At 30.7% G+C, this 25,827-nt stretch overlaps 1 protein-coding gene across 2 annotated transcripts in view; it reads left to right on the plus strand.

Moving 5' to 3' along the window:
- eco (Establishment of cohesion) overlaps window positions 1–17,751 on the plus strand; it is a 50,021-nt gene extending 32,270 nt beyond the window's left edge. Inside the window, exons 5-7 of one of the 2 annotated variants that reach the window (XM_085813374.1) lie at window positions 2,903–3,017; window positions 6,463–6,662; window positions 7,618–9,880. In XM_085813374.1, coding sequence (XP_085669500.1) covers window positions 2,903–3,017; window positions 6,463–6,662; window positions 7,618–7,636 — 334 coding nt within the window. In that variant the 3' untranslated portion in view covers window positions 7,637–9,880. Of the gene's footprint in view, window positions 1–2,902; window positions 3,018–6,462; window positions 6,663–7,617; window positions 9,881–16,737 lie in introns of those variants that run through there. The other variant, XM_035371077.2, reaches the window with a different exon arrangement.
- Window positions 17,752–25,827: the final 8,076 nt, after the last annotated feature.

The raw sequence follows: 25,827 nt of genomic DNA on the forward strand, positions 1-25,827 counted from the left end.
CGAAGAGTCGGGAGCTGTGTTTGTGTGTCGTCGAGTGCATCGCGAGGTGTAGTGTGGAGAGTCTCGAGAGTTTGTGGATTTCCGTGAACGACCAAGCAGAGTCGGGTGCTTTGCAGGAAGTTGTCTCCACCGTTATTGCCTGACAGTGTGAAGGCTGTGTCGCTGATTGTTCCAGCGTGTTTATAGTAGATCTTCGACAACTGTAAAAAGTTACTTTGGAGCGGTTCTGATTAAATATTGACTAGTGTGTTTCGATACTTCATCAAGTGTCGTCGTTATTCACTCCAAATCTACGAACCCCATACGAACGTGGAGGAAGAAAATAATGCAACAACTGATGTCAGAAGAAAAGAAAAACGTAAAAATATTATTAAACCCATAAAATTAAGTAGAATGGGATTGGCAGGTCACCTCCTGAGAATGAATGACAATGGTCCTTAAGGTCTTTTATGCAACTTTTGTTTGTGGAAGATCAAGAGGAAGACCCGAGAAAAGATGGAGGGACTACCTGGTTAAGGATTTTTCCATTCTAACAATTAAGAATTGGAGGTCAATTACTGGAACGTGGGTGGAATAGGAAAGGCTCCTGAAGTCAGAGCCCACAAGGGCCTGTCTTGCCAGTGCTGATGATGACTATGGTTGACATAATTATGGTTTTTACATTAATTAGCCCCGGAATACATTCTAGATTTTTTACTGATGAAAGAAATAAGTTATTAAAAAGATGAAATGTACAAATTTTCTCTTCAAGCAAGATTTGTATAGCATATACAAATTTATGCATTTTATGATCTGAAAGACCGTTTTTTAATGGCCTGGTAGTTTATTATTAGCTATCGATTACTGGATGTATAAGATTCTAAGTGTTGATAATATAGTGGATCATTTCAATAGCACTGAAGAGTTATTGGTATAATTGTAAAGAAGGTAAGCTATTTTCAAAGCTAGAATACTGTCTAAAAAATTCTATTATTTTTTTTCACCTATAGGAAAGTCACAAATTAAGTGATAATATTTCATAATCATCAATAGGGCTGAGTAATTGTTTTATTTACAATAACTTAGAATTAGTATTTGTTTAGGTGCAGAGATTGGGATATTACTGAAGTGAATGGCATAAAATCTATGATGGCATAGCAGCATCAAATTTGTTTCCTCATCTTTTACATTAGAAGTACCAACTAATAATTTGTTTAAAAGACTAAAACAATTTAAACCCCTTCTAAAACATGTACATTAAAAGCATGTCCTGTGTTTTAGTGGGAGTGTGGCTACTTCTTGGATATGTTTTGTAGTATTATGCCCCAATTAGTACTGTGGCATGAAATGGCAGCAACTTGAGAACTGGTTTGGAAGAGGCAAGAAAGAGGAGTGGGAGCTCATCAAGAAAATGAAGGAGGAGAGAAGGGAAGTGTGATGTGGGTGGTAATGGAGATTTGTTCTGAGGAGTAAATAAATGAGATTACATATAAAATGACTGTTTTATTTACGAATTTGCGACTGAGCTAGCTTGTGTCAAGAATCTGTGGCTCCGAGAAATAAACTTTTGAGTGTATATGAGAGAATAATCAAATTGCTATTCAAGCTATTCAGTGTGTAATTTCAGACTCTTGATATGATTAATGAACAAGTCATTGTCAAGTCAAGTTAATGACCTTGTCAGCCACAGAAATAGATTATCATATATGCTTCCAAGGTGCATAGTGTTATTAGTCTAGCTAGTTCATGTTGATAAAACTCAATTATAATTACACATATTGCATTACAAATAATAATTTAAGAATATGCATTAAAATGAAAATAATTTAAACCTTGGATTAAAGTGTAAGTTGCCAAGACCAGTTCATGTCTATTTATTTGTTTGTAATTCTTCTATTTCCATTACACTCTCAAACAATAGGCATCTGTGTGACTTTGAATTCAAAATGATGTTTGTACATCACTCGATTACATTTTTTTCCTTCGGTCTGTAAAAAATTTCAGTTCACGAAACCTTCCATGTAATGAAAATTACAAACAATGTATATATATAGCTGTCCAAACCTTCAAAACTAATCCTGATTAAACTATTAAATGCAGAAAAAATTTAACATTTCTTCTGCTTAACTTAATTACAAATTTGATTAAAATGTAGTAATTGTAAAATTGTAAACTACAGATTCTGTAGAAAACATCCTTAGGCATATTTAATGGAAAATATTTGCATAGTGCACCTATGCAACAGGTGGTGATAATTTAAAGAAAAGCAGCATAATATTGTAAAAATAATTCCAGTTTGCTTATTAGTCACAGTGCACTAAGAGTGAAATATTTTAAAACTCCTACTTCAGTAAGAAGTGCCTTCATTTTTGGCGTAGCTAAATTCATCGACATGAGATCTTAATACAATTCTTAGGTTGGGTATATGGAAATTTTGTAATTTGTAGAAAGGCACTTGTGAAATATTAAATGCTCTAATTAGTAAACAAATGAACAGAGCTTGAATTAATTGAAATTCATTAAAAATTAAACATTTTCACATTGCTAATTAAGCAGCACCTAATATGTTTATGCATTTGTATTTGAACTTTGTTCACCAAATTTCTGATTTGCATCTCAGCTTAAAATTAGTATATGATGCAGTGAAAATTTTTTTTGTACTTTGTTCTTAGCTCAAGTTTTGCGCTAAGAATAATTTTTCTGTTGGTATTAGAGAGCCCTGGCTTCTTGTAACAATCTTTTGAACATTAATTAATTGTTTGGTATTCTAAATATGGTTAAAAATGTTTTGTGTTATTTAAATTATCTTTCTCATGCATTTGAATGGTGTAAATTATAAATTTAAGTAAAATATTTATATTCATCTTGCTTCAGATACTTTATTAATTTTGTTAATATATTTATTGTTGTTGATTCATTTTAGGGACTTAGGTTTTCCTTCTGATAGTTTCCCAGTAAGGCCAAATGCAACTTTTTTGTTGTTTATTTCAAATGATAAAAGAGTTGCTGGATGTGTGGTTGGTGAAACTATTACTTCAGTAAGTATGAGTAAAATAATTGGTGCTTTTAGTCTTTTTAGTTACTTTAGCATATATTTCCAAAATGTAGGTTGTTTATTGTATACTTCTGGTAAAATAAAGAAAGTGATATAAAAAAGAAGAATGAGAAGTTTAAAAATGTATATTTTGTAAGTATAGAAAAATGGCAAATCATACTGGTTAGAATAGGGTTTCTCAACCAGGTGGGGGGGATATCATAGTTTCAAGAAGAGTGCAATCGCACTTTTAATTTTTAGCTATTTAGTTTTAGTTTGTGAATATAAAAAACTAGTTTTATTCAAGTTTTGGTATTAATCAGTATTTTCTATACTTATTTTTATTTAATTTATAAAACATGTTAAAAAATGATATAAATAAGTGTATATGCATTTTTCAAGTTTGTGCAAAGGGAAGGATGACTTCTAGCAATGGTGAAAGGGATGCATGGGGTAAAACAGGTTGAGATTCACTGTAAAAAAATAAAGAATGAAGAAGTAGCATTAAATTCAGGATAGGGCTTCTTCCACAACAATGGAAAATTAGAAGAAAAAGTAGAGATCTGATGAAATAAACAATTATACATTTGGTAGTGCTGCTAAAGGGGATAAATTTACTAGTAACAATTTAGCATGTTTGAAAATAAATGTTTTATAATTTCTGCAATGAAACGCAAAGTGATTAAATAACTTTATATTCACTGGTAAGTATAACTTTCATTCAAATATAACTTTCATTCACTGTTTTAAATTCAATAACCCTATCTCTAATTCACTTACTAACAATAAAACCAGTACTCAATTGATGTGTCTTTAAATAGCAGCTGTAATAGGCACTGTAGCTTCATTTATCAGTCACTACTTGGCCAATTCATCTCATTTCCTGGATGGCCAGGATATCCAGCCTGTATTGGATGAAAATTTCGATAAGCTTTTTCAGTGCTCCACTTCCATATAAAGTTTGTATATTCCATGTTCCAAATTCTGGATCCAGTTTCATGCTAGGTCGTTGGGAATATATCAGTCTGGAAAATTCTTCTTGAGGTTTCTTAATCGGGAGAGTTTTTATGAGGCAGGGTAATTAGCCCTATGCCCAATCTCCAACCTGGAGGACCTGTCAGTCAACTGATATAATCCTGAGGGGCAGAATGCCCGGTTATACCCCCCGGATGCTGGGTACATATTTTATTCACTTCTTATGACATGCATGAGCATACTTTGGGACTACTCTTTCCCACTCGGTCACCACACGAGTAATATAATAAATTAGATTTTTTAATTTTTATGAAATTGATTTTCTTCAATTTAAAAATGCCAAAAAGATTATTGAGTCTCTCTAACTGACGCAAAATGGGTCCAGGGGTTGTGAAAATAAAGTACTTTTGTGGACAATATGTATATTTATTTCTTAAAGGAATTTAAAGATGAATTAATAAAAAAAAAAAAAAAAAAAAAAAAAAAAAATGAAAATTGCATTCACAATAAAGTTTTTATTTGAACAATATTGAATTCATTTCCACAAGACTGGAATTTAAAACATGATTATTTTATAAATTCAGTTTTTAATCATTCCAGGTTTTGTGTTTAAATATTAGCATAGTTTATTAAAGGTATGAACTCAGGGAATCAGATAATGTAATTTTATGCTTTATGTAAAGCAAATAGAGGCAATGGACAGGAGAGATGGCATTAAAGTCAAAATTTTACCTACTTTGTTTTGACTGAAGTTTCTGTTATTGAGTTTGGGGAGAATGGACAACAAATGGCCTTTCTATGAGAGAATAATTTTAGAGCCCAGCTTTGACTTGATCTTGCAAAAGATCTTACAAAAGATTGATTCTGGAGTCTGGCATTTGCCAAGATGGATTCATGCTTGGCCAAATACAAAATTGACTTACATGCCACCTCACATAGCTGGGTTGTCTTGTTTTCATTAGCTTTCATTGGACACTATTGCACCAATGTTTTCATAATATCAAAATATGGAGAAAAGCTGTGTTTAGTCTAATTTTTATTGGCTTTCTACAGAAAATTACTATCTGTTGTTTTTGATAATGCCTAAGTATAAAAACCAGCTGCACACAGTCTCGTTTTCAATATTCTTCTAAATAATATTTTAATGACAGAAATGTTAAAAGTAATATTCTTAATGCTTCATTATTTCTGTTTCATATTACCTTTCACTATTGCCTCCTTCAATGATTCTCGCTGTTAATCTGTTGTTATTCTTTTTTGTATTTTCCATAACATAATTTATATGCTTATGGTTTAATTGATAAAAGATTATTTTCATTTTATATACTTTACACTCTTTCCACATTTGAAATAATTTAAAACTAAACAGTTACAATTAGCTGTTAATTTAAAAATGAACCTCTCAGCAATTTAAAAAATAAAGCAATACATTTAAAATCAGCTGTTAAAAGTAACAGAGTCAGATGGTGAAAACATATTAACTATTATATTATATCCTAATTTACTGCCACAGGTTAATTTATATGCTTATTTAACTAAGAGCAGACTTTATCCAAGATATAATTAATTGCATTTATTTCACTGGATTTCTTGTGTATGAGGTTTTTAAAAAATGTTTCTTTTATGTGGCAATATTTTCTGTTTTTCTATGAAAACGATAAACTTAAAAATTGCAGATAATGCATCTGGAATTATTTTCACATGCAGTAAATATTAAATAAACAAAAGCATTCTTTAAAACTATTGAAACACATGTTAGAAATATGGAATAAATATCAAACATATATATGTAATATTTTAGCAGTCGGGCACATAAATGAAGCTTGGCAATCTGATCACATCATAATTCTGGACAATGTTGTGGCTAAGTGTAAGGCGGCATCCATTGATGACACAGAAGAATTTAAATTTCTAGCTCCATATCTGTATTCAATTCAAACGGCAAATCATTATTCTTTACTAAGATAAGATTAACTTTAAGGTTATTACGTCATATTATTTGAACAAAGGGAGGCAGATGAGAAGAGCAGCAGCGTAGATCTGAACAGCAAAAGGAGGAAGCAGTCTCTCTCTCTCTCTAACTGACGCAAAATGGTGCAAATTCTCTATTTATAGGAATGGTTACGTAATAGGCCTTGAATGATCTCAGAAGTACTGGTCTAGGGAAAAGATCCTGGAATTGGTTGCTTGTTCGCATAGAGCAAAGCCATCCTGCTTTTTATATTTTGCATCTATATATATATATATGTTTGTGTGTATCTACATAAGATTGTTATATCTCATGTATAAGAGCAATTAGAGTTGTGTTTGTATATGTAAGTTTTCAAACTACTATTTATTTTAACCTTTCCTTATCTTTTTCTCATTTAATGGAAACCTGCCATTTTTTTCCCTCCAAAAAGGAATGTTAAAGTTTTCATGACTCGTTTAACAGACATTTAATCATTTGTAATTCCAATTTTTAAATATTTCAGGCATGCCGCGTTATTCTGGATACAAGAAAAAATTCTATAACTTGTGAGAGTAAAGAAAAAGAACTAAACAATGTTTGGAAGATAGGTAACTGGTGCTGCAGTTCTGAGGCAGTTCCTGCTATTTGTGGAGTTAATCGCATTTGGGTTGCTAAAGAATATAGGCGCCGCAAAATAGCATCCCGTTTGATGGATTGTTTGAGGTAAATAATACATTATAAATTAATTTATGTTTTTATATTTTTAAGGGTACCAAATGGAATTTAAATAAGGATATAGAATTAAAAAAAAATAAAGATAATGTTTGATGTTTTGATGGTCAAAGCAACAATTTTTATTTTTAGCCAAAGGGGCACTTTACCCAGAAGGACTATTAGTTTCGTTTTGGCATTTTGTGTCGTCACTATAAAATGTCATTTCACTTTTCAAATTGTTGCCACCAAATATTAGAGCCCTGCATTATATTTAAAGAAATTAAATAATGAAGAATTAGCATAAATGCATGCATGTTTCTCGCATTGTGAAAAAACAATGGTACCTAGAGATATCAGATTTTAAATAACATAGTCCTCCACACGATTCTGGGCATCTAGGAGCCCAAATTCGGAATGTTTTATCTATTAATATTTTGTAAGGATGAATAGATAAAACAAAGTGTGCAAATAATCAATATATATATATGTTTAATTGATAAAACATCTCCAGCGCGCCAGACTTTGTATCGGGAATTCTAAAGATATGCTCTTTTTAAATGTTTTGTGATATTGCTGTTGAATTGAATTTTATGGTTTAAGTGTGCAGAACTTGATATTTAATAAACAAAGGTAACACACAAAATGTTAAAAAACCGCCAATTTGGGCATAATATGAAATCGGAAAGCTTTTAAGTTTTTTTAAAAATTTTTATTTTTATGTTTTATGCATTTTCATAATTGCTACAGAGACTCTGGATGAGAGAAGCTCATGCTATTAATTACTTTACGTTACAGCAGTTGTATGTAAATTTTTTTGTTTTCGTTTTCTAAATATTTATGTTTAAATTTAATATATATTTCATTTCCTAAATATTTATTTATAATTGCAAATATTTATATATATATATGTTTATATACACATGTACAAGCTTCATACATTTAGGGTGTTTTTAAATTATTACAGCAAATCTCAAGGGGTTTAGTACTGACTGAAAGAAAGACATCACTGTTTTCAGGGCAATGCTTCTGGTAGCATGTCTCAAAACTCTCCTCGGAGCGATTCAAAATCTGAAGACTCGTATTGATAGAACATGAATTCTGAAATAAACACTTTTCATCATAGAATGTATGGTCTTAAAGTGCAGCAGCTACATGCTAGATAACACAGTTAATTGGATGTATAGTTTAAGGAAAGTTTAGTAACGACTGCACTGGATTGATACATATTTAAGGAGAAAGCAGGACATATGTGTTTTGCGTACAGTCTGGTTGACAGTAATGGCAGGCATGTGCAAAGGTTGTATATAGAGCACTTCCCCAACAGGTGCATTTCTGAGTATGGGATGTTTGTGCAACTTGCACCGTTTGTACAACTGTTGGAAAGGGGAAATTTTCCAAGCTGACATGCACAACACAGAAATATTCAATTGCCAGATATGTCAGGAGAGATGGCAGGATAACAGCCTGTCATTAGTACTAGAGATATAGACCATCACATAGCTGTGTCGCATATCATCATATGACAAGTTTTTATGCCCTTAATGTTTACATTCATATCACGTGCACTGCATACAAAAGTTTCGGCTCGGAGATAATACTATGCATGTTGAATTAGCATGTTGGTTCCTGCAGCAAAGTAGAGCAGACCTAGAATTTCCAGTACATGTATTATTCATGGATGAGGAAACATTCTGTGTGTATGTTTCAGCCATTTGTCACACATTCTGTGTGCTTAATCTGTCTTGTCTTGATTTTTTAAATTGGAGGGAAAATTTTCTGATATATAAAACTCTAACTAAATCCAATGAGGATATTGTTACCAAGCTTTCAGTAGCTACTGAAAAAGTCAACAGTGTGCCTGGTGTTTTGCAAATGAAATAAGAATTTGCCTCATTGATGCAAGATCTACATAAAGAGTGATGATCACCATTATGAACAGCTTTTGTAAATGAACTTCATTTAGACATTTACTGTTGTTTGTACATATGATCACATTTGTATTTTTTGTTTATTGTTATTCTGTAGTTTATGCAGTTCTGATTGTATAATTTGACATGTAAAGCAATTGTTAATGTTTGTCTTCAGTAAATGCTTGTTTCATTCCTAGGTAAGTGGATTCACAATGTAATTAATTTCATAATTAATTAGACACTACACTCTTTTGTTCCACTACACTTATGATTAAATACTCTATTGAGAAAAATGTTAATTTTTGTTATCCCTTAATATTTGTTGTATTAGTATCAGAGTACCCTGTTCTTATATATACACATGTATACAGTCTAGTTATATACACTCATGCATACAGTGATTATAAATAAAGTGTACACTTCAGTATAGTTTGAAATAAGAAACACTCAACAAGATGTCTTGAAATTTTATGTGAATACTCATGAAGCAAAATATTTTTACTTCCTTGTACGAAGTAAAAAGGAAGTATTGTAATCGCGAAAAGTTTCAGACAGCATATTTCAACGAAAATATCAATTTTGACCGCTATCAAATGCAATTTAACGATGATTTTGCATGATATCTGTACATAAGGACAGAATAAAAGACTCGTTTCCCCCATAAAAATTATAAAATTAATTCTGAAGAGAATTTTTTGTGGCGTCTGTACGAACGTATGTACTGTACGTGCGTACGTACGTATCTCGCATAACTCAAAAACGAGTAGCCTCAGAACTTTGAAATTTTGTATATAGGACTGCTATAACATGTAGATGTGCACCTCGTATTTTGGTTGCAATCGGCCGCACCAAACGTATATAAATATATTTATATTAAACGTATATATCCACTCTGTTACCCGGCTCGGTGATCTCAGTTTCTTTACTCTTATATGTTTGTAAATTGTACATTTTTTGCTTTAAAAATGATTGAATTATGTTGTTTTTATCTTCCGGTTAAGGATTTTATGCCTTTAGTAAATCTGTGTAATATTTCTAGAATTATCAGCAATTTTGAAGTTGTTCAATTGCCGCTAATCCTTTTTTCTGATGGCGGTTATTGATTGTTTACATTTTAAAAAGCAGACCAATGGATTTGTTACCAATCTAGAGAAACTTAGCTTCACAACAACAAAGATAACGCCTTCATTGATGTTTGCAATTAAATCATGCTTAAACCTTTCTGGAATGTTTTCGAGAAAATAAGTGTTTAAGATTTACTTCGTAAATTTAATATATATATTTTGAGTTTTTATGTATTTTTGTTTTGTCGCGAAGTGAGAACTGAATTAATTAAATGAGAAATCCTCAATCATCTGTGAAAAACTGTTTCTTTTTTGTTTTGTGTGCTTAATTTCTTTTATACATCATTCTAGCTTTATTATAGTATTTGAATAGAACGTGTGGCAACGATTAGATAATTCTCTTCTTCAAATGATATAAATTTTGTACATTATGAGTTATAATATGAACGAAATATATACGTTAACTGTTATATAATTATTGGATTATATAACACTTAACTTAGTTTCCATTATATAATTATTATATAAGTTAACTGTTATATAATTATTAATACTATTAAGTGAATCTAGCGCCAGAGTGTCGCTATGGTAAACAAATACTAGAGTGAATTTTAAAGAATGCATTTATTCTATTGTAGTTTATGCGCTGTTGGCGAAGTAGATTTATTTCAATCCAATAAGTTTAAATGAAATGCAAGAAAAAATGTGTATAATTTAATATTCCAATACAAGGAAGTCATGTGGTGTACACATCAGATATTTTAAATTAAGCAAGAAAGAAACCTTAGATTGATTTTTTAAGATTTTGAGAGCAATCAGACATAGGTTCCTTTTCTTTAGAAGAAAAAATAAAATAAATATTCTGCCTTGAAGATTGGAATTTATGTCTGATTACCCACGAGAGTACTAGAGTGTTATTAAAATCTGTGCCAAACTAAGGTTATTTTTTTTGCCAGTTTTACATTGGCTTGTTTTCTAATTCAGTAAATTTTGTTTGGTGAAGGGAAAAAGTATTATAAAATTTCCACTTTCCACTAGATAAAATGTAATTGGCACTTTATCTAGTTATCCCTTTATCTAGTTGTAACAAAAATTTCCACCAGAAAAACGTTCTTAATAAGTTAGGGGGTAAAAAAACATGAAAGCAGTACCATTAGTACGGGTAATAATCACCCCCTGAAATCACGATTTTCTGCCAATGTTTTGGTAGTTTTTCAAAGCTTTGAGCCCAGAAACTTGGTGGCCGCAAGTCTAAAAACAGATCAACCTCATTTCAGACGTCCTGTGCACATGATTTTGTGACATTATGTAGCTGACTTTTCTCAACAGAACTGGAAGTAAGTAATGTTTCTAATCTGCTAGCCTGATAGTTCCATTTCAGATACTTAATGATAACAAAATTTTTTTACATATTTCACAGCACAGTGTTCTAAAGCAAGTCTCTTTCTTCCAAATGTCAAAAATCGTTTGACAAAATATGATTAAACATACCAACACGAACTATTTGTGCAGATGATGTTTGTGGTTAAATTTGTTTGTGCTTTCATTAAAACCTGATATTATTGTGGAAAGGAATATAAAACAACAAGTATTCATTAGTAAAATAAGAAATATTCAGTATGCTGACCTTTCTTTTCTGATAGAAGTTAAATTTGAAAAATGGCAACTTACACAATAGAGCTGACGATTTCTGTAGATAAACTGTGGATTTATGATTTTAGTACATCTATGCTAAAATTGCTCTACTGACCCTAAACTATAGTTATTTTATTTGTTAAATATTTCTATTTATGAATATTATTTAGAATAATAATAAATCAGAATATAGAGTCACTTATACTTATTTTTCATTTATGTGACATTATTGTGTGTTTAATTATTATTATTTTGTATTTATTATTTTCACATATGTATTATTTTTCAACATAAACAAGATACACGTGTATTTATGATTTACCATATGAAATGTCAGAAGAGTAAAAAGTTATTCAATAAGAAGAAAGTAACAAAATAGAAAGTTGCATTTCAGTTTCTAGATTAGTTCTCAATAATTAATGTGCATATTAATTATTTAAAAGTGAAATATTAAAGTAATTTATAATTATTAGTTTATTTTGTAGCTTTTTGGTGTGCTTTTGGTGGTGAATCTTTTAATTACCTTGAAAATAAATACTTATATTATGTCACATTCGAACAACTCAAAATGTTTCGTTAGAGACATTGTAATCTTAAATAATTGTTTATTTGTTAAAGACAAAATAAGTATTCAAACATACAGTTTACTTTTGAATATTCATAATGGCATATGAGTTACTGAATATTTTTAGGTAAAATCAATTTTTTGGATCAATTTCATAAATTATTTAAAAGTAGATTTTATTCATATTGGTTTAGATGCTGTTTTAAATTAATACATTCTTTAACATCTTCAATGAAATTTTTACAAAAATGTATGTCTTGAATTTTTAATTTTTCAGAAGGTAAATTTTAAAAATCATATAAAAATTTCAAAATTATCGTGTAAAAACTCGTACCTAGTTGGCATTTTTGTAATTCTTGAAGCAATTAATCAAGTTACAAAGAAAATTATAATTCATTTATTCAAGAATTCAGTTCTTGTTTATTATTCAAAACATTGTAAGAGAGAAATTTAAATACTGCTTACAGATTTTATTTACTTTTTAATATCAGTTTCTTCATTTTTCTTTGAATTCTTCAAAATGATGTCATATGTTTTTAATCAATAAGAGAGTTATATAATTTCATTATTGTAAAGTTATGTTAATTATGAAATTTTTTTTATACTTGCTATATTAATCTTGTTGAAAAGAGATTCCCTGAATATCATTACTGGTTTTCCCAAATGTTCTAAATGATTCTGTGGTTCTTATGCTTCATCTTTAATTATGATTTTTTCTTTAGCTTTTCACTGCTTGTAAAAAATCGAATGTCTTAAAAGTGCATTTTATCTCATTTCATGGTTGTATTATTCAGGTATGACAAGCATCATCTCTTGAAAACCAGTACATTATAGTTATATTTATAATGTGCTAGATTTAAAAGTTCTGCTAATTGCTGATTGTAACTTTTGTCATTGGTAGTTAGAGAAAGTAAGGTTTCATTCCTTGCAACAAATTAAAACAAGTGTATAATTAACTGTTTCACAGTGTCCAGAGGAAATTTAAAGAATAAATAACACATGATACATATTCTGCATGAAAACGTTTTTCCTTCCTTAATGCTTGGATACACAATTAAATTTCTGATATGTTGCTGGCATTGTGTAGTTATTGACAGAGCTGCCAACTATCCCAATAAAACACGAAATTCCTCATGTTTCATCATTTTGCCTGTAAATCTCCAAATCTCCTGATTTTTAATTTACTTGACTTTAGATCATGTAAATCAAGAAGAAATTTTATTACGAAGTGTAAATAAAGAAGGGGGGAGGGAGAATGCTACAAAAAATTTTGCCGAAAATTCTTTAAGGGAAAAACATTTCTAAGACAATAATGTTTTTGTATTTGACATGAAAATTTCTATTTTTTCCTAAATTAATTTTTTCTTAAAAGATTTCAAAGTAATTTTTTTAATTAGATTTTATTTAATTTATGTTACAGAGATTTGTAGAGCATTTTATGAAGACTTAACTAACATTTAATAGACAAGCATTTGCATTTAATTTTGAATTAAATTTGTCAATTTCACATTAATAATTTTATCTAAAGATTATATGCATATTTATTGTTTCATGTTCAAAACCATTTTGATGAATAATTTTTTTCCCCCTACCTACTTGAGTTTTCACCAGTATTAGATTTTTAAAAATCTAATGAAATTAATTTGAGACCAAAGCTTAGAATATACCGTATTTGCCGGCATATAAGACACACTTTTTTCTTTGAAAATAGGTCTGATAAACGGAATGTGTCTTGTACGTCGATACTCAGTTTATTTGGAGTTACACAGTTTTTTTCTGGTTTCCTTGCGGAGTTTCTTTGTGAATGGGTCAGAGCTTCATGGGATGCTGTGAAAACAGAGACAGTGGTTAAATCATTTAAGAAGTATGGCATTAGTAATGTACTGGATGATACAGAGAACAATTTGCTGTATGAGGACTCAGATGCTGATTTAGAAGAAGTTTCAAGTGACTCTTCATTTAGCTCTGGAGATCAGTGTCTGGGTTTTGACGAAGAAGATTAAAAGGTGTTCTTTCCCAGATAGATTGGGTATTTGCAGAAAGTATTTAGAATTTGTATTGCTTTATATTTAAAATACTGTAAATTCATTATAATGATCAGTAATAAAATTTTATCTTTCAAAAATGTGTATAAAAAAGGGGGTGTGTCTTATAGGCCGGTGCATTTTATAAGCCGGCAAATACGGTAATTTGCTGTTCTAAATTTGATTTAATATATATTATATACAAAATTTGTTACGAATAGTTTAATAATTCAGGTTATGCATTCTGTTTAAAACAAACTTGCTATTTTGGAGTCATTTCGAAGTTATGCCTTTGCATTATATGAAAACCTCCTTTTATTTATTTACTTTTTATTTCAAAGCTGGCAGCTTAATATATCTGTGTAAAAAAATGGAAGAGAATCTTCTGTGACTTTAATCATTTCCTCAGAATTATTGAGTATTTGGGGGGAAAATAAATATAAAAATCATTCCACTGAAATACCATATTTGAATATAAAAGATAACTAGTCTACATGGGGCATAGCTGGGGATTGACTATATCATCAAAATTAAATAGTGTTAAACAATTTTAATTTCATAATGATGTTTCTCACATTTTTTTAGCTGTTCATAAGACAAACTCTTCAGATATGTAACAAACAAATCTTTCACATTTTTGTAATCAGAATCATATTTTGTGTATTGTTTAATGTGACCTGCTTGTAAAGAATCGAATCTAGAATAAGACCCACAATTTCACATGATTTTGGTCTTTTGTGGATATGGTCATCCTAGAGAGAGGATATTGATATTCATTGTTTATCTATGTTCTCAGGAACATAATCACTTTCAGGCGTGGCCACTTTAAAGGTTTGGTTACCTATAGGAACTTCATTGTATTTCATCATAGTTTGTAATGGAAGTCCATGGCTATATTTTTGCTACTGTAATAATTCTTTATTAAATATCTTTCAGATACCCGATTTTTTTTTGTAAATATGTAAGGCATCTGATAACCACTTGATGATTTACTTTTGAACAATTCTTTTTTTTATTTATTATTCATCAATGAGACGATTTTAGACAAAAAAGAAGTTTAAAAAATCTCTAAATGTTGTAGAAGAATAACATTTGTTTTTTCAAGTGAGAAGAAATTGATGTAGTTTTTAAACATTTAAATATGAGCATCTCTTTTCCAATTTGGCATGTATTTAAGATTCACCTTTTTTGCTTAAGGGGTTAAATTTTTATTTATCAGATCCTCTAATTTACAAATTTAACAAATACATATATCGTGTTTTAATCCTGCCGTCACAAATATCATCTGTCTGCGCAAACAGTTCACATTGCCATGTTTAATCATATTTTGTCAAACGATTTTGGCATTTAGAAGAAAGGGACTTACTTAAGAACACTGTTATGAAATTTGTAAAAAAAGTATCTTTATCATTAAGTACAAGGTGTCCGAATGGGACTATTATGCTACCAGATTAAAATCATCATTTACTTCCAATTCTGTTGCAAACAGTCAGCCACAGAATGTCACCAAATCATGTGCACAGCTTTAAGTACGAATGTTGTATCATATGATACTGTGAAGGTTTGGTACCGATAGTTAAAAAACAAGGACTATGACATTCAAGAAGCAGAGCGCTCTGACAGGCTTACTGATGTTGATGAAGCCCCTCGTGAAGGAAGAGATCAATATTTTGGAAAAAGATCAGGAATATTTTGGATTTGCGAATATTTTGGAAGATGATCAGTATCCACCACTTGAGAGCTTGCTAAGAAGTTAGACGTTAGTGCCTTGTCCATTGGTTGTGCTATGCATCGCATTAACTTGACGTACAAGTTCAGTCGTTGGGTGCCGCATGAGCTGACTCAAGCAGATATGGACAGACATGTTTGGGATGCACTAAGACTCTTGCATATCAATGCACAGACAAGATTCTGGACCGTTTGTTGCTTGTAAAGACAATTGAATTTACTTCAACAATATACGCCGAAAAAGGGGGGGTTGTTCTGCACCCGGTGAGCTCATGGCAGCGTTGCAAAGTGCAGTTTGACTAACTAAAAGATCATGCTTTGTATCTGGTGGGATTGTCATGGTATTATCCACTAGGAGTATCTAGAAAAAGGTACGCCTCGACAGTAAGGGGTACAGCGAGATACTAGTCCATGTTAACGTTGCTATCAAGGAAAAACATTGAACTGAATTCCAGCACAAAAAAATAATGTTCCATCAAGATAATGCAAAACCACATGTGTCTGCATTCACCGGCTGGACTCTATACAGACTCGAAGGGATCTTCTGCCACACCATGCAGCCCCGGCATTGCTCCTTCAGGCTTCTACCTTTTTTGACACCTGCAGCTACATTTTATTGGTGCTATCTTCAATTCTGCACAGGAAATCCAAAATGAGGCTGATCTGTTTTTTTACTCACAGCCATCAAGTTTCTGGGCTGAAGGCTTTCAAAAACTACCAAAACATTACAGAAAATCATAGATTTGGGTGGTGATTACTACACACTCTAAAGGTACTTCTTTCATGTTTTTTTTTTCCTAAGGAAAACCTTGGCTGCAACCAGATAATTGAGCATAAATGGATGTTTACCATTTAATATCCTCTTAGTGTTGTCATATAATAAGTACTTCTCTAACAGAAGTAATAAATAAATTGTGCTTAATTCAATGAATAGGTTGTAGTAAGTGTTAACTAAGGTTCAAACAAAGTACGTGAAATTTCCCATTAAAAATATGAATGGATAGAATGTAGCGATATTCCTTATTATATATTAGCGTATGTAATGATTAAGATTTTATAAACTTAATTTTAATTTTTGTAATTTTGCTGAATATTTAGCATAACGTGATTTCATATATCAAAATAATTGTATGTAATGGCTTTTCTTCTCAACTCCAGGTGTCATTTTGTATATGGGTATGTTGTTGGCATACGAGAATTGGCATTTACAGATCCTTCTCCTGATGGAAGAGAGTTTGCAGCTGCTTACACTGGAACAGATAATTTTCTTGTCTATAAATAATTATAGAATTGTTCTTTAAGAAAATTTCGGTTTTTATTTATTTCATTTTTGAATTTTTATTCCAGGCTATTTTGAACAGTGATTGTATTAAATTTTGTACTATATAACGTTAATGAGGCTATTTTGAGCTGTAATTGTATTAAATTTTGTACTGTATAAAATATATGTATTAATTTAATATATTAATTTGAATTACTATGCATCAGGATTTTTCTGGACTACTTTAAGATTTTGTTCCATAGATTTTATTGTGTATCATTCAAATATAAATTTGTAAAAATAGCTTTGGTTTTATTTTTTAGATACTTTCTTTTTATCTGATGTGATTATAATTATAATGACTGTGATTTCATTTGAAATCTGAAGCAAAGGCATTTAAAATGTATATGAATGTTCAAAATTTTTTATGGACATAATATTATCTTATTAAATTCTGAATGGGTTGAGGAGAGGGAAGAACTATGCTATAGTAGAATTAGTATTGAAAATAGAAAGCTGTAAAGAATTATTTAATTATATTATACCCATTTTAAGTTGATCAATAACATTCACATCAAGCCATTTTAAATAACACTGTGATCGCTCACATAGTTCAATACTATAATTTCTCTGTACCATTACTGACATATTTTATGTAAATCCATGCATAAAAACATTTTATAATTTTCTGGCATCTAGGTATACTTTTGGTTAACTGAATTTTTCAGAAATAACATGGTGCTTTTTAACTGTTTTAAATATGATTAAAATAGGATCTGAACATTAAATTTAATAACTTTTGGAAACTATTTTTATATGTATGTTTCTTAATTATTCATTAAAGTGATTAACCTTGCAAAGTTGTATACATGTAATTTGTTCTTTTCAATAAAGAGTTTATGAAATGAATACATGTGTTAATCATCTGTATTTGCTGTATTTTAATCTTTTCCATACTAATATGCTTTAAATTACAGTCATAGTTTACATTATAGTCATTGTTTACTATATAAAACTTTGTTTGAGAGTGTTTTAAATATATAAAAAGAATGCAAGGCATTAAAGAATAAAACTTTATAAATTGACCTAAATATTATGTGAATTCAGGGTTCGTATGATCTTTAAAAGTACTTAAAAGTCCTTAGGTTTTTTTTTTGGAAACTATTTTTGACCCTTAATATTTTTTAATTTCGGACTAAATCAGCGAAAGGTCCTTAATTTTATTAATCTGACATTTCTAACTCTTTTTTACAACTGCCATTTTGAATACTAATTAACATTTTGGAAGCATATTTTTCGATTTATTGACAAACATGTGTTTGATGTGTTATTTGAATTCTTTCCTACTTCTTAATAGGGAACAAGGCACTGCCTCGTCTGAAGCATTTAACATTTCAAAACTATTACTTTTTTGAGAATGAAAAGTTCATCAAATATTACATCAAAATATCTTTTCCCCTTTCGAGATATTATTTCTTTTACTATGTGGTACTAAATTTGGTGATTTATTAGCATTTTAGTGATTTCAGAATAATTTTATATACAAAATTTTTTATCTGGATTTTTACGAATTTTTAGACGATTTTTTTACAAATGTAGTAAAATTGATAAATACCATTAATAATGGTAATATATTAAAAATGTAATTAAGAATAACATTAAAATAAAACATGTTTGTCTTCCCATGCCATATTTTAAAATGGCCTTACTTTCTGTTTTGTTGATGTGGAAATATTTTGATTCTGAAAATTAAATAAGATAAATTTTACTTCGGAAAATATGCAACATAATTTTCAAGGCACTGTTTAGCAAAAGCTACTTTACTTATTTTTAAATTAATTTCATTTTTCTTCTTTTCGATTTTTTCATTAAAGTTCCCCTCCCCCTCCATGTAGTTGTTTCAGGATATTAAAATATGTATCAGTTTTCTCTTAAAAATTCACTTTATACTTTTCTTACCTGAATTTTTATTCAAAAAGCTTTTTGCTCTTAAGTGTTGAGAGGGATAATTTTTATACCTTGCACCCCTGAAGGTTTAGAAGGATTTGGAAGCAAGATTTATAGACACACGGGGAGGGAAAAAAAAAAAAAAAAAAGAGAGAGAGAAGAAAAGGTTTCAGATTTTAAATTACATCTAAAAGGGGTGTTTTTTAAACATTTTGTGTTATCTTTATTTATTAAATATGTATCAGTTTCGAATATGTTCTTCACGAATATCGAATATGTTCTTCACGCTTAAACCATAAATTCAGTTCAAGAGCAATATCACAAAATAATTTTAAATTGAGCATATCTTTAGAATTTCTGTTATACAGTCTCACCCACTGGAGATAAAAATGTTTTTTTCTGTACAATGTTGCCATTTCTCGCTTTGAAATCGTTTAGTTTGTCAATCAAAAATTCGTTGAAGTGTTACAAAATATGAAATCAATAATAAAACAAATTTCAAATTCAAATTAGGGCTTCCACATGCCCATATTCTATTAAAGATTACATTAGTCAAATTTTGATGGCTCTAGGTACCATTGTTTTATAAAAATGTGAGAAACATATATACATTTATGCAGATTCTTCATTATTTAATTTCTTCAGATATAATACAGGTCGATAATATGTGGTGGCAACGATTTTGAAAAGTGATACAGCCTTTTAAAGGTTTCAGTGCAAAATTGCAAAACGAAAACAATACAATGGTCCTTCAGGGAAAATTGCCCCTTTGGACTGAAGGGGGGGGGGAAGTGACGAAATGAAAGATGTTTTTCTGGTACACAATGAACACAATGAACGTGCTTTATAGGAAGTTTGTGATGAATTTTTTATTTTGTAGAAAATGTTTGAGGGAACAGTGAAAACAAAGTTATTTGAATTTTCTGCTTTTGATTCTTTAAGTTTTTCTCATAGCATGTTTATCTTCCCTTTATTTTCTCATCTTTCCACAAAGCATGGAGAATTGCAAAAATAGTTCTAATCTTATCACATAGATAGGCATCTGTAAAAAAAGAATTTTTTCTATTAGTAAAGATATTTAGAATTGACAATTTAAAAGGTTCATCTTATGTCGCACTGCACCGTGCACTAGGCAGTTTGCCACCTGGTGCAATCTATATGGGTCCTAAATCGTGCTGCCTTGTGTCTGTCCTAAATCGTGCTGCCCTGTGTCTGTCCTAAATTCTAAAAGTTTTGCTATCCGTAAATTTTGTTGAGTAATGCTTCTCTAACTTCTAAAAATTCTCCCACGCTGACTATTGTTCTGGCCCTGACCTTGTATCATTCCATATGCACTCTTTTGCAAAAAAAATTGGAGCACCAAGAAGGACTTTTGCAATCGTGACGAAATTTGGTATGCAAAAACATCTTGATCGAACATGCAAATGATCAAAGTTTCAAGGCAAATGAACGGGAATTGGGATCATGGTGCGCAATTCGCAAAGTATAAAACCAGTAACAGAGGCGGAAAATTATCTTATTTTTTTGTTGCTGCTATTGTAATTACGTAAAGAAGCAACTAAAGATACCATTACGACAATATTGAAAACCTTACAGACAACTAAACGACTTCGAATGTGGTCGCATTGTAGGGTTGAGTGAAGCTGGATGGTCATACCGAACAACAGGCCGCCACCTGCAGCGTACAGACACTGCCGTGCAAAGATGTTGCTAACGAAATGAAGGCTCTGGGAGGCCAAGGAGCACAAATGCGATGCAAGATACGATGATTGTTCGCCAGGCCCGAACTGCCCCAACGGGTATGATTATCAACTATTCAACGCACTACAGCCACGTCTATACCTCCCGTGGTACCGTCCACCATCTCTCGGCTTTGATGTACATTTTGACTGGTGTGCAAAACTTAAGCAACAATGCAAATTTTAATCAGATAACCATGCAGTTGCAGAAAAAGGGTTCTTGCTATCAGTACAATGAACACACAGTTCAGTAGAAAGGTCATGCATATGCAAATATCAGGGGAAAAAAAACGTCACAGGCTACGTGATCGTACGCAAAACGCGTGCGGTCGGCCAACACCTCCTTATAGAAGGAAGCCGGGACACTGAAGCGAGGGGAAGCTCTGACGTCACAGGTAGTCGTCTCTGACTCACCTCGCTCCTTCAAACAAAATCAAAGCCCCGTAGTTGAGCCAAGAGCGACGAACGTGGAGCGGTTATTTGCGTTAGCGACAGAGTTTTTATATTGTCTCGTGCTTTTTTTATATATTGTCTCGTGCTTTTATAATTTCATACGATGCCTCATAAATGTGCTGTAGCCACATGTCGTGGTAATTATAAAAACGGACCAAAAGTGGCTGTATTCAAGTTTCCAAATGAGACTGAACTCCGGATGAAATGGATAAGGAGTCTACGAAGAAAAGATGGCTTTCAACCTACTAAACATAGAGTAAGTTCAATTTTACTGCATTTTTTATGTTTTGTATCTTTACATTTTTTTATTACTTTTATTGATAGGTATGTGATGTTTATGCTTACGATATTAGATTTTGATCTGTGGGTAAGAAGTTTTATGTTTGAAAGATTTTAATCTTGCCTGTTTTAATCATTTCAAAAAAATATTTTCCTTCAAAGTTTTATGAATGAAATAAAGTTCCATATAACAGGAATAATTCTAAATTTAGTAGTTACATAAATGCCAATAATTTGTAAATGCTTTCTAGTATACTGTGCAGGCAGATTCTGAAGTTATTCCAAATTTATCATAATTTATATGACAAGGAACTACTAAGTAATCATAATAGGTTTCATTTTAAAATTTTTGTAATGATATATGAAAGTTTGGTATGATGTATTCAAGGTAATTATTTGTATTTGGTAACCAGTGTTTGTTGTAAACAATTATCTCAAATATATAATTTTCTTTAAATGTAAATAAAGCTGTAATCATTATGATGAGCATTCCTGATTTTACAAATTACTTAAATTATACACGTAATTGAAATGATATTACTGGTTTTTTAATTCGTATTTATGTATCAAATTATTTATTTAAATCATAGGGCTTATTGACTTCTGTTACTAAATTAACATGCATCTAACTTTTGTACTCGCAACAAGTTGATTTTTGAATATTTTCTTTTATAGGTATGTGAATTACATTTTCGATCAGATGAAATAATACGAGAAATCGAAATGTATGATGAGAAATCAGCGAAGTTAATTAAAGCCCCAATTTCTAGGCCACGTTTGAAAAAAGGATGCATACCTTCTCAGTTCCCTGATGGCCCATCCTACATGTCATCAAATTCTGTATCGAGAATGTCACCAGAAAAGAAGAAAGCTCGTTTAGAAGAGAAATACCTGGAGAAAGCGATAGAAGAAAGTTTGAAAATGAAAGAACGGTATGATAATGAACGATCATTTGAAAGTTTAATTGAATTCAATAATTGCCTAGAACATCAGATTTTAGAAACATTTTGGACAACTGTACATACTGAAAATTCAACTATGTTACTTGATATTTTAAGTGACCCAGCTCCAGAAATTCAGAAATCGGTAGTAATAAATGAGGATTTAACAGTATGTGTTTATATTAAAAACATCGCTATAAAATCTATTGGTAAATTTGTTTTCCCTCTAAAAATTAGTAATGTAAATATGTTTCTAGAAGTACTAAAGGAAGTTGAAAGTCTGTCTCATAACTTACAAAATGAAGAATATATTAAGAATTCTATACAAATTGTGGATGATATGCTTTCAGAATTGAAAAGAGTGTTACCTGAAAAAGAAACTGAACTGAACTTCCTTTCAGAGCAAGTAAATAAACTAAATGTAAAGAAAGAGAAGTATCGATATACTCCAGATTTACTTATTTTTTGCAGTTTGTTAAACTCGATCTCACCGCATGCATACAAGTTTTTACGACATTCAGGTTACATTTCTATTCCCCATCCACGTACTATTCGTAGAATTTGTTCAATGTTTTCTCTTAATCCTATTACTGAGCAATTTAATGATGACTTTTTAGGATATGTTAAACAAAGATGCAAGGATTTAGAAGAAAATGATAAAACTGTAATTATTATGATGGATGAAGTGCATTTAAATTCATGTTTCGATTTTAAAGGAGGAAATTTGTGTGGCATGGCCTACAACTGTGAAAAAGCTGCTACAAGTGCTTATGTTTTTATGATACGTAGCTTATTATCACCTTTCAAGGATGTGGCACATATATTACCAGTTAAATCATTAAATGCTGAGGATCTGTATCAATATCTTAAGAAAATTATAATTGGTTTAGAAAATATAGGTTATAGAATTGTGGCAGTTGTCTCTGACAATAATTCAATAAATAAAAAAGCCATGTCATTATTTTGTATGCCTCCAAAAATTAGTATTGTGTATAAAAACCCTGCAGACTTATCTCGGCCACTATTTTTTGTTATTGACTCAGTGCACATCTTGAAGTGTGTCAGGAACAACTGGATAAATCAAAAAACTTCTGGGCAATGTTTATTTTATGCAAATTTTGAAAATTTTTCCAAGGTCGAAACAGCGGCATTTGCATGCATAAAAAGTCTCCATTCATTAGAGGCAGGCAGAATTGTAAAATATAGTTATGGTTTGACTCTGAAAGCTCTGTATCCAACCAATTTGGAAAGACAAAATGTCAAGCTAGCATTACAAATATTTGACAGTCGTCTTGCAGAGGCAATAATGGTTATTGGTAAAGAAAATAGTATTTTAAATTACGAAACAACAGCTGAATTTATTAAAATTATATCTACATGGTGGTCAATAGTCAATGTCAAAAGTATCTTTAAAGGACACCATAAGATGAATGAGTATCAAAAGCCGTTAACTGTGCAAAATGATGATGTTAGATATATTTATTTAAATAAGTTACTTGAGTGGTTAGATCAGTGGAAACTTTTAGGCTGTTCTAGTGGTGGACTAACTAAGGAAACACATTTTGCATTAACACATACTAGCTATTCGTTGCTCGAAATGGCAAGGTATTGCATTGAGGAGCTAAAATTTACTTACTTTTTACCAGGAAAAGTTCAGACAGATCTCCTAGAGAATAGATTCGGAAAATATAGACAGCTGGCTGGTTCACAACATAATATTTCTATAAGGCAAGTATATGAAACTGAAGCAAAATTAAGATTACAAAGTCTTCTGCCAACTGTTATTAAATCATCAAAGTATGGAGGAATTCCTATTTATCTAAATTGTAAAAACCTGTGTATTGAATCTCTGGAGCAAGAAAATATTGGATGCACTTTCTCAGGAAGAATAACTATTACAAATGAAGATATACAAAATGTTCAAAATGACATACCAATTTTAATGTATATAGCTGGTTACTGTAGTTATAAAGTTGTGAAACTATTAAGCTGTGATATTTGTAAAGGCAATCTAACTATTGATAAAGAATTAATTGTAGAAAATGAAGGACAGTCTTGGATAAAAAGATTTGATAGAGGACTTCTATATCCTCATCCTGATGTACTAAATTCAGTAATATATAATTATGTTGTTATTCAAAAACTTGTATCTGAAGAATTTGAGAATGAATTTTTATTTTCTGCAAATCAGAGGGATATAGCATGTAACTTAACTCTAGACATACTGATAGAAAATGACATTTTTTTAAATCTAGATGATTGCCCTAGAGCTCATGAGTCACAGAAAGTGTTAAAGCAGATTCTTTGGTCATCAACGAACACATTTTTAAATAATTATTGCAAATTAAAGAATGATACACTAAACCAGAAAAGCATTGCAAAAGAGCGCAAATTGAAAACTTTAAAGCATAAATAAAAATATAATGGGTGTTTAGCAATTAAACATTTAAAAAATGTAGGTTTTAATTCAAATGATGCTGTATTTCATAGACTAGTAAGTTTAGTAACTTTAATGCATGTAACAAGACACAAAAAATTAATTGAGCAAAGCCTAGTGATGTTAGTTCAGATTTATTTCTGTTGAAAAAATATTTTCGCATCTAACAGTTACTATTACACATTATTGTGAATTCCTTATTATTTTTTTTCTACTCATGTATGCTGTCTGTTTAACCTTGAGATCACTTGAAAAGTAATAGTAATGAAAAATTCATTTCTATGCATCTATGTAAATAAGTGTCTGGGTTGTATTTTAAGTGGTCCTTATTATTAATGTGGATGTCAAATTAGTGTTAACATATGGTAAGATTCTTTATCATTATAATTGACTTGAAATATTGAAAAATTCATTTCCTTGCCCTTAATTTGTTGTGTAAAAAAGTGTCTGCGTTATGTTTTTATGTGGCCACTATTTTTATCATTTGGGTATAATTTTGGTGTTAACATGATAAAATACTTTATCAAAGTAACAGTTATATGTTTCAAAATGCTTACAAAATGTTATGTATATAATAACTGCCACTGTTATACTGGTAACGGGTCATTATACTTTTGTTGATATGGACAGATATTGACTGTTTTACATTCAGATGACTTGAAATATTGAAGAAGGCATGTCCTTTTTTTAATTTCTCATCGCGTAAAAAAGTGTCTCGGTTTGTGTTTTAGTGCGGCCACTACTTTTATCATTTGGATATAAGTTTGGTGTTAACATATGGTAAAATGCTTTCTCCTGATAAAAATGATATGTTTCAGCATGGGTACAAAATGATATGTATATAATAACTGCCACTGTTATACTGGTAATGGGTCATTATACTTTTGTTGATATGGACAGATACTGACTGTTTAACATTCAGATGACTTGAAATATTGAAGAAGGCATTTCCTTGCCTTTAAATTGTCATTGCGTAAAAAGGTGTCTCGGTTTGTGTTTTAGCGCAGCCACTACTTTTATCATTTGGGTATAAGTTTGGTGTTGACATATGGTAAAATGCTTTCTCCTGATAAAAGTTATGTTTCAGCATGCTTACCGAATGATATGTATATAATAACTGCCACTGTTATACTGGTAATGGGTCATTATAATTTTGTTGATATGAACATATACTGACTGTTTTATATTTAG

This window comes from Stegodyphus dumicola, chromosome 3, assembly GCF_044657685.1.
Source record: "Stegodyphus dumicola isolate Sdum_Otavi_A_Nest chromosome 3, ASM4465768v1".
Taxonomy (NCBI): Eukaryota; Metazoa; Arthropoda; class Arachnida; order Araneae; family Eresidae; genus Stegodyphus; species Stegodyphus dumicola.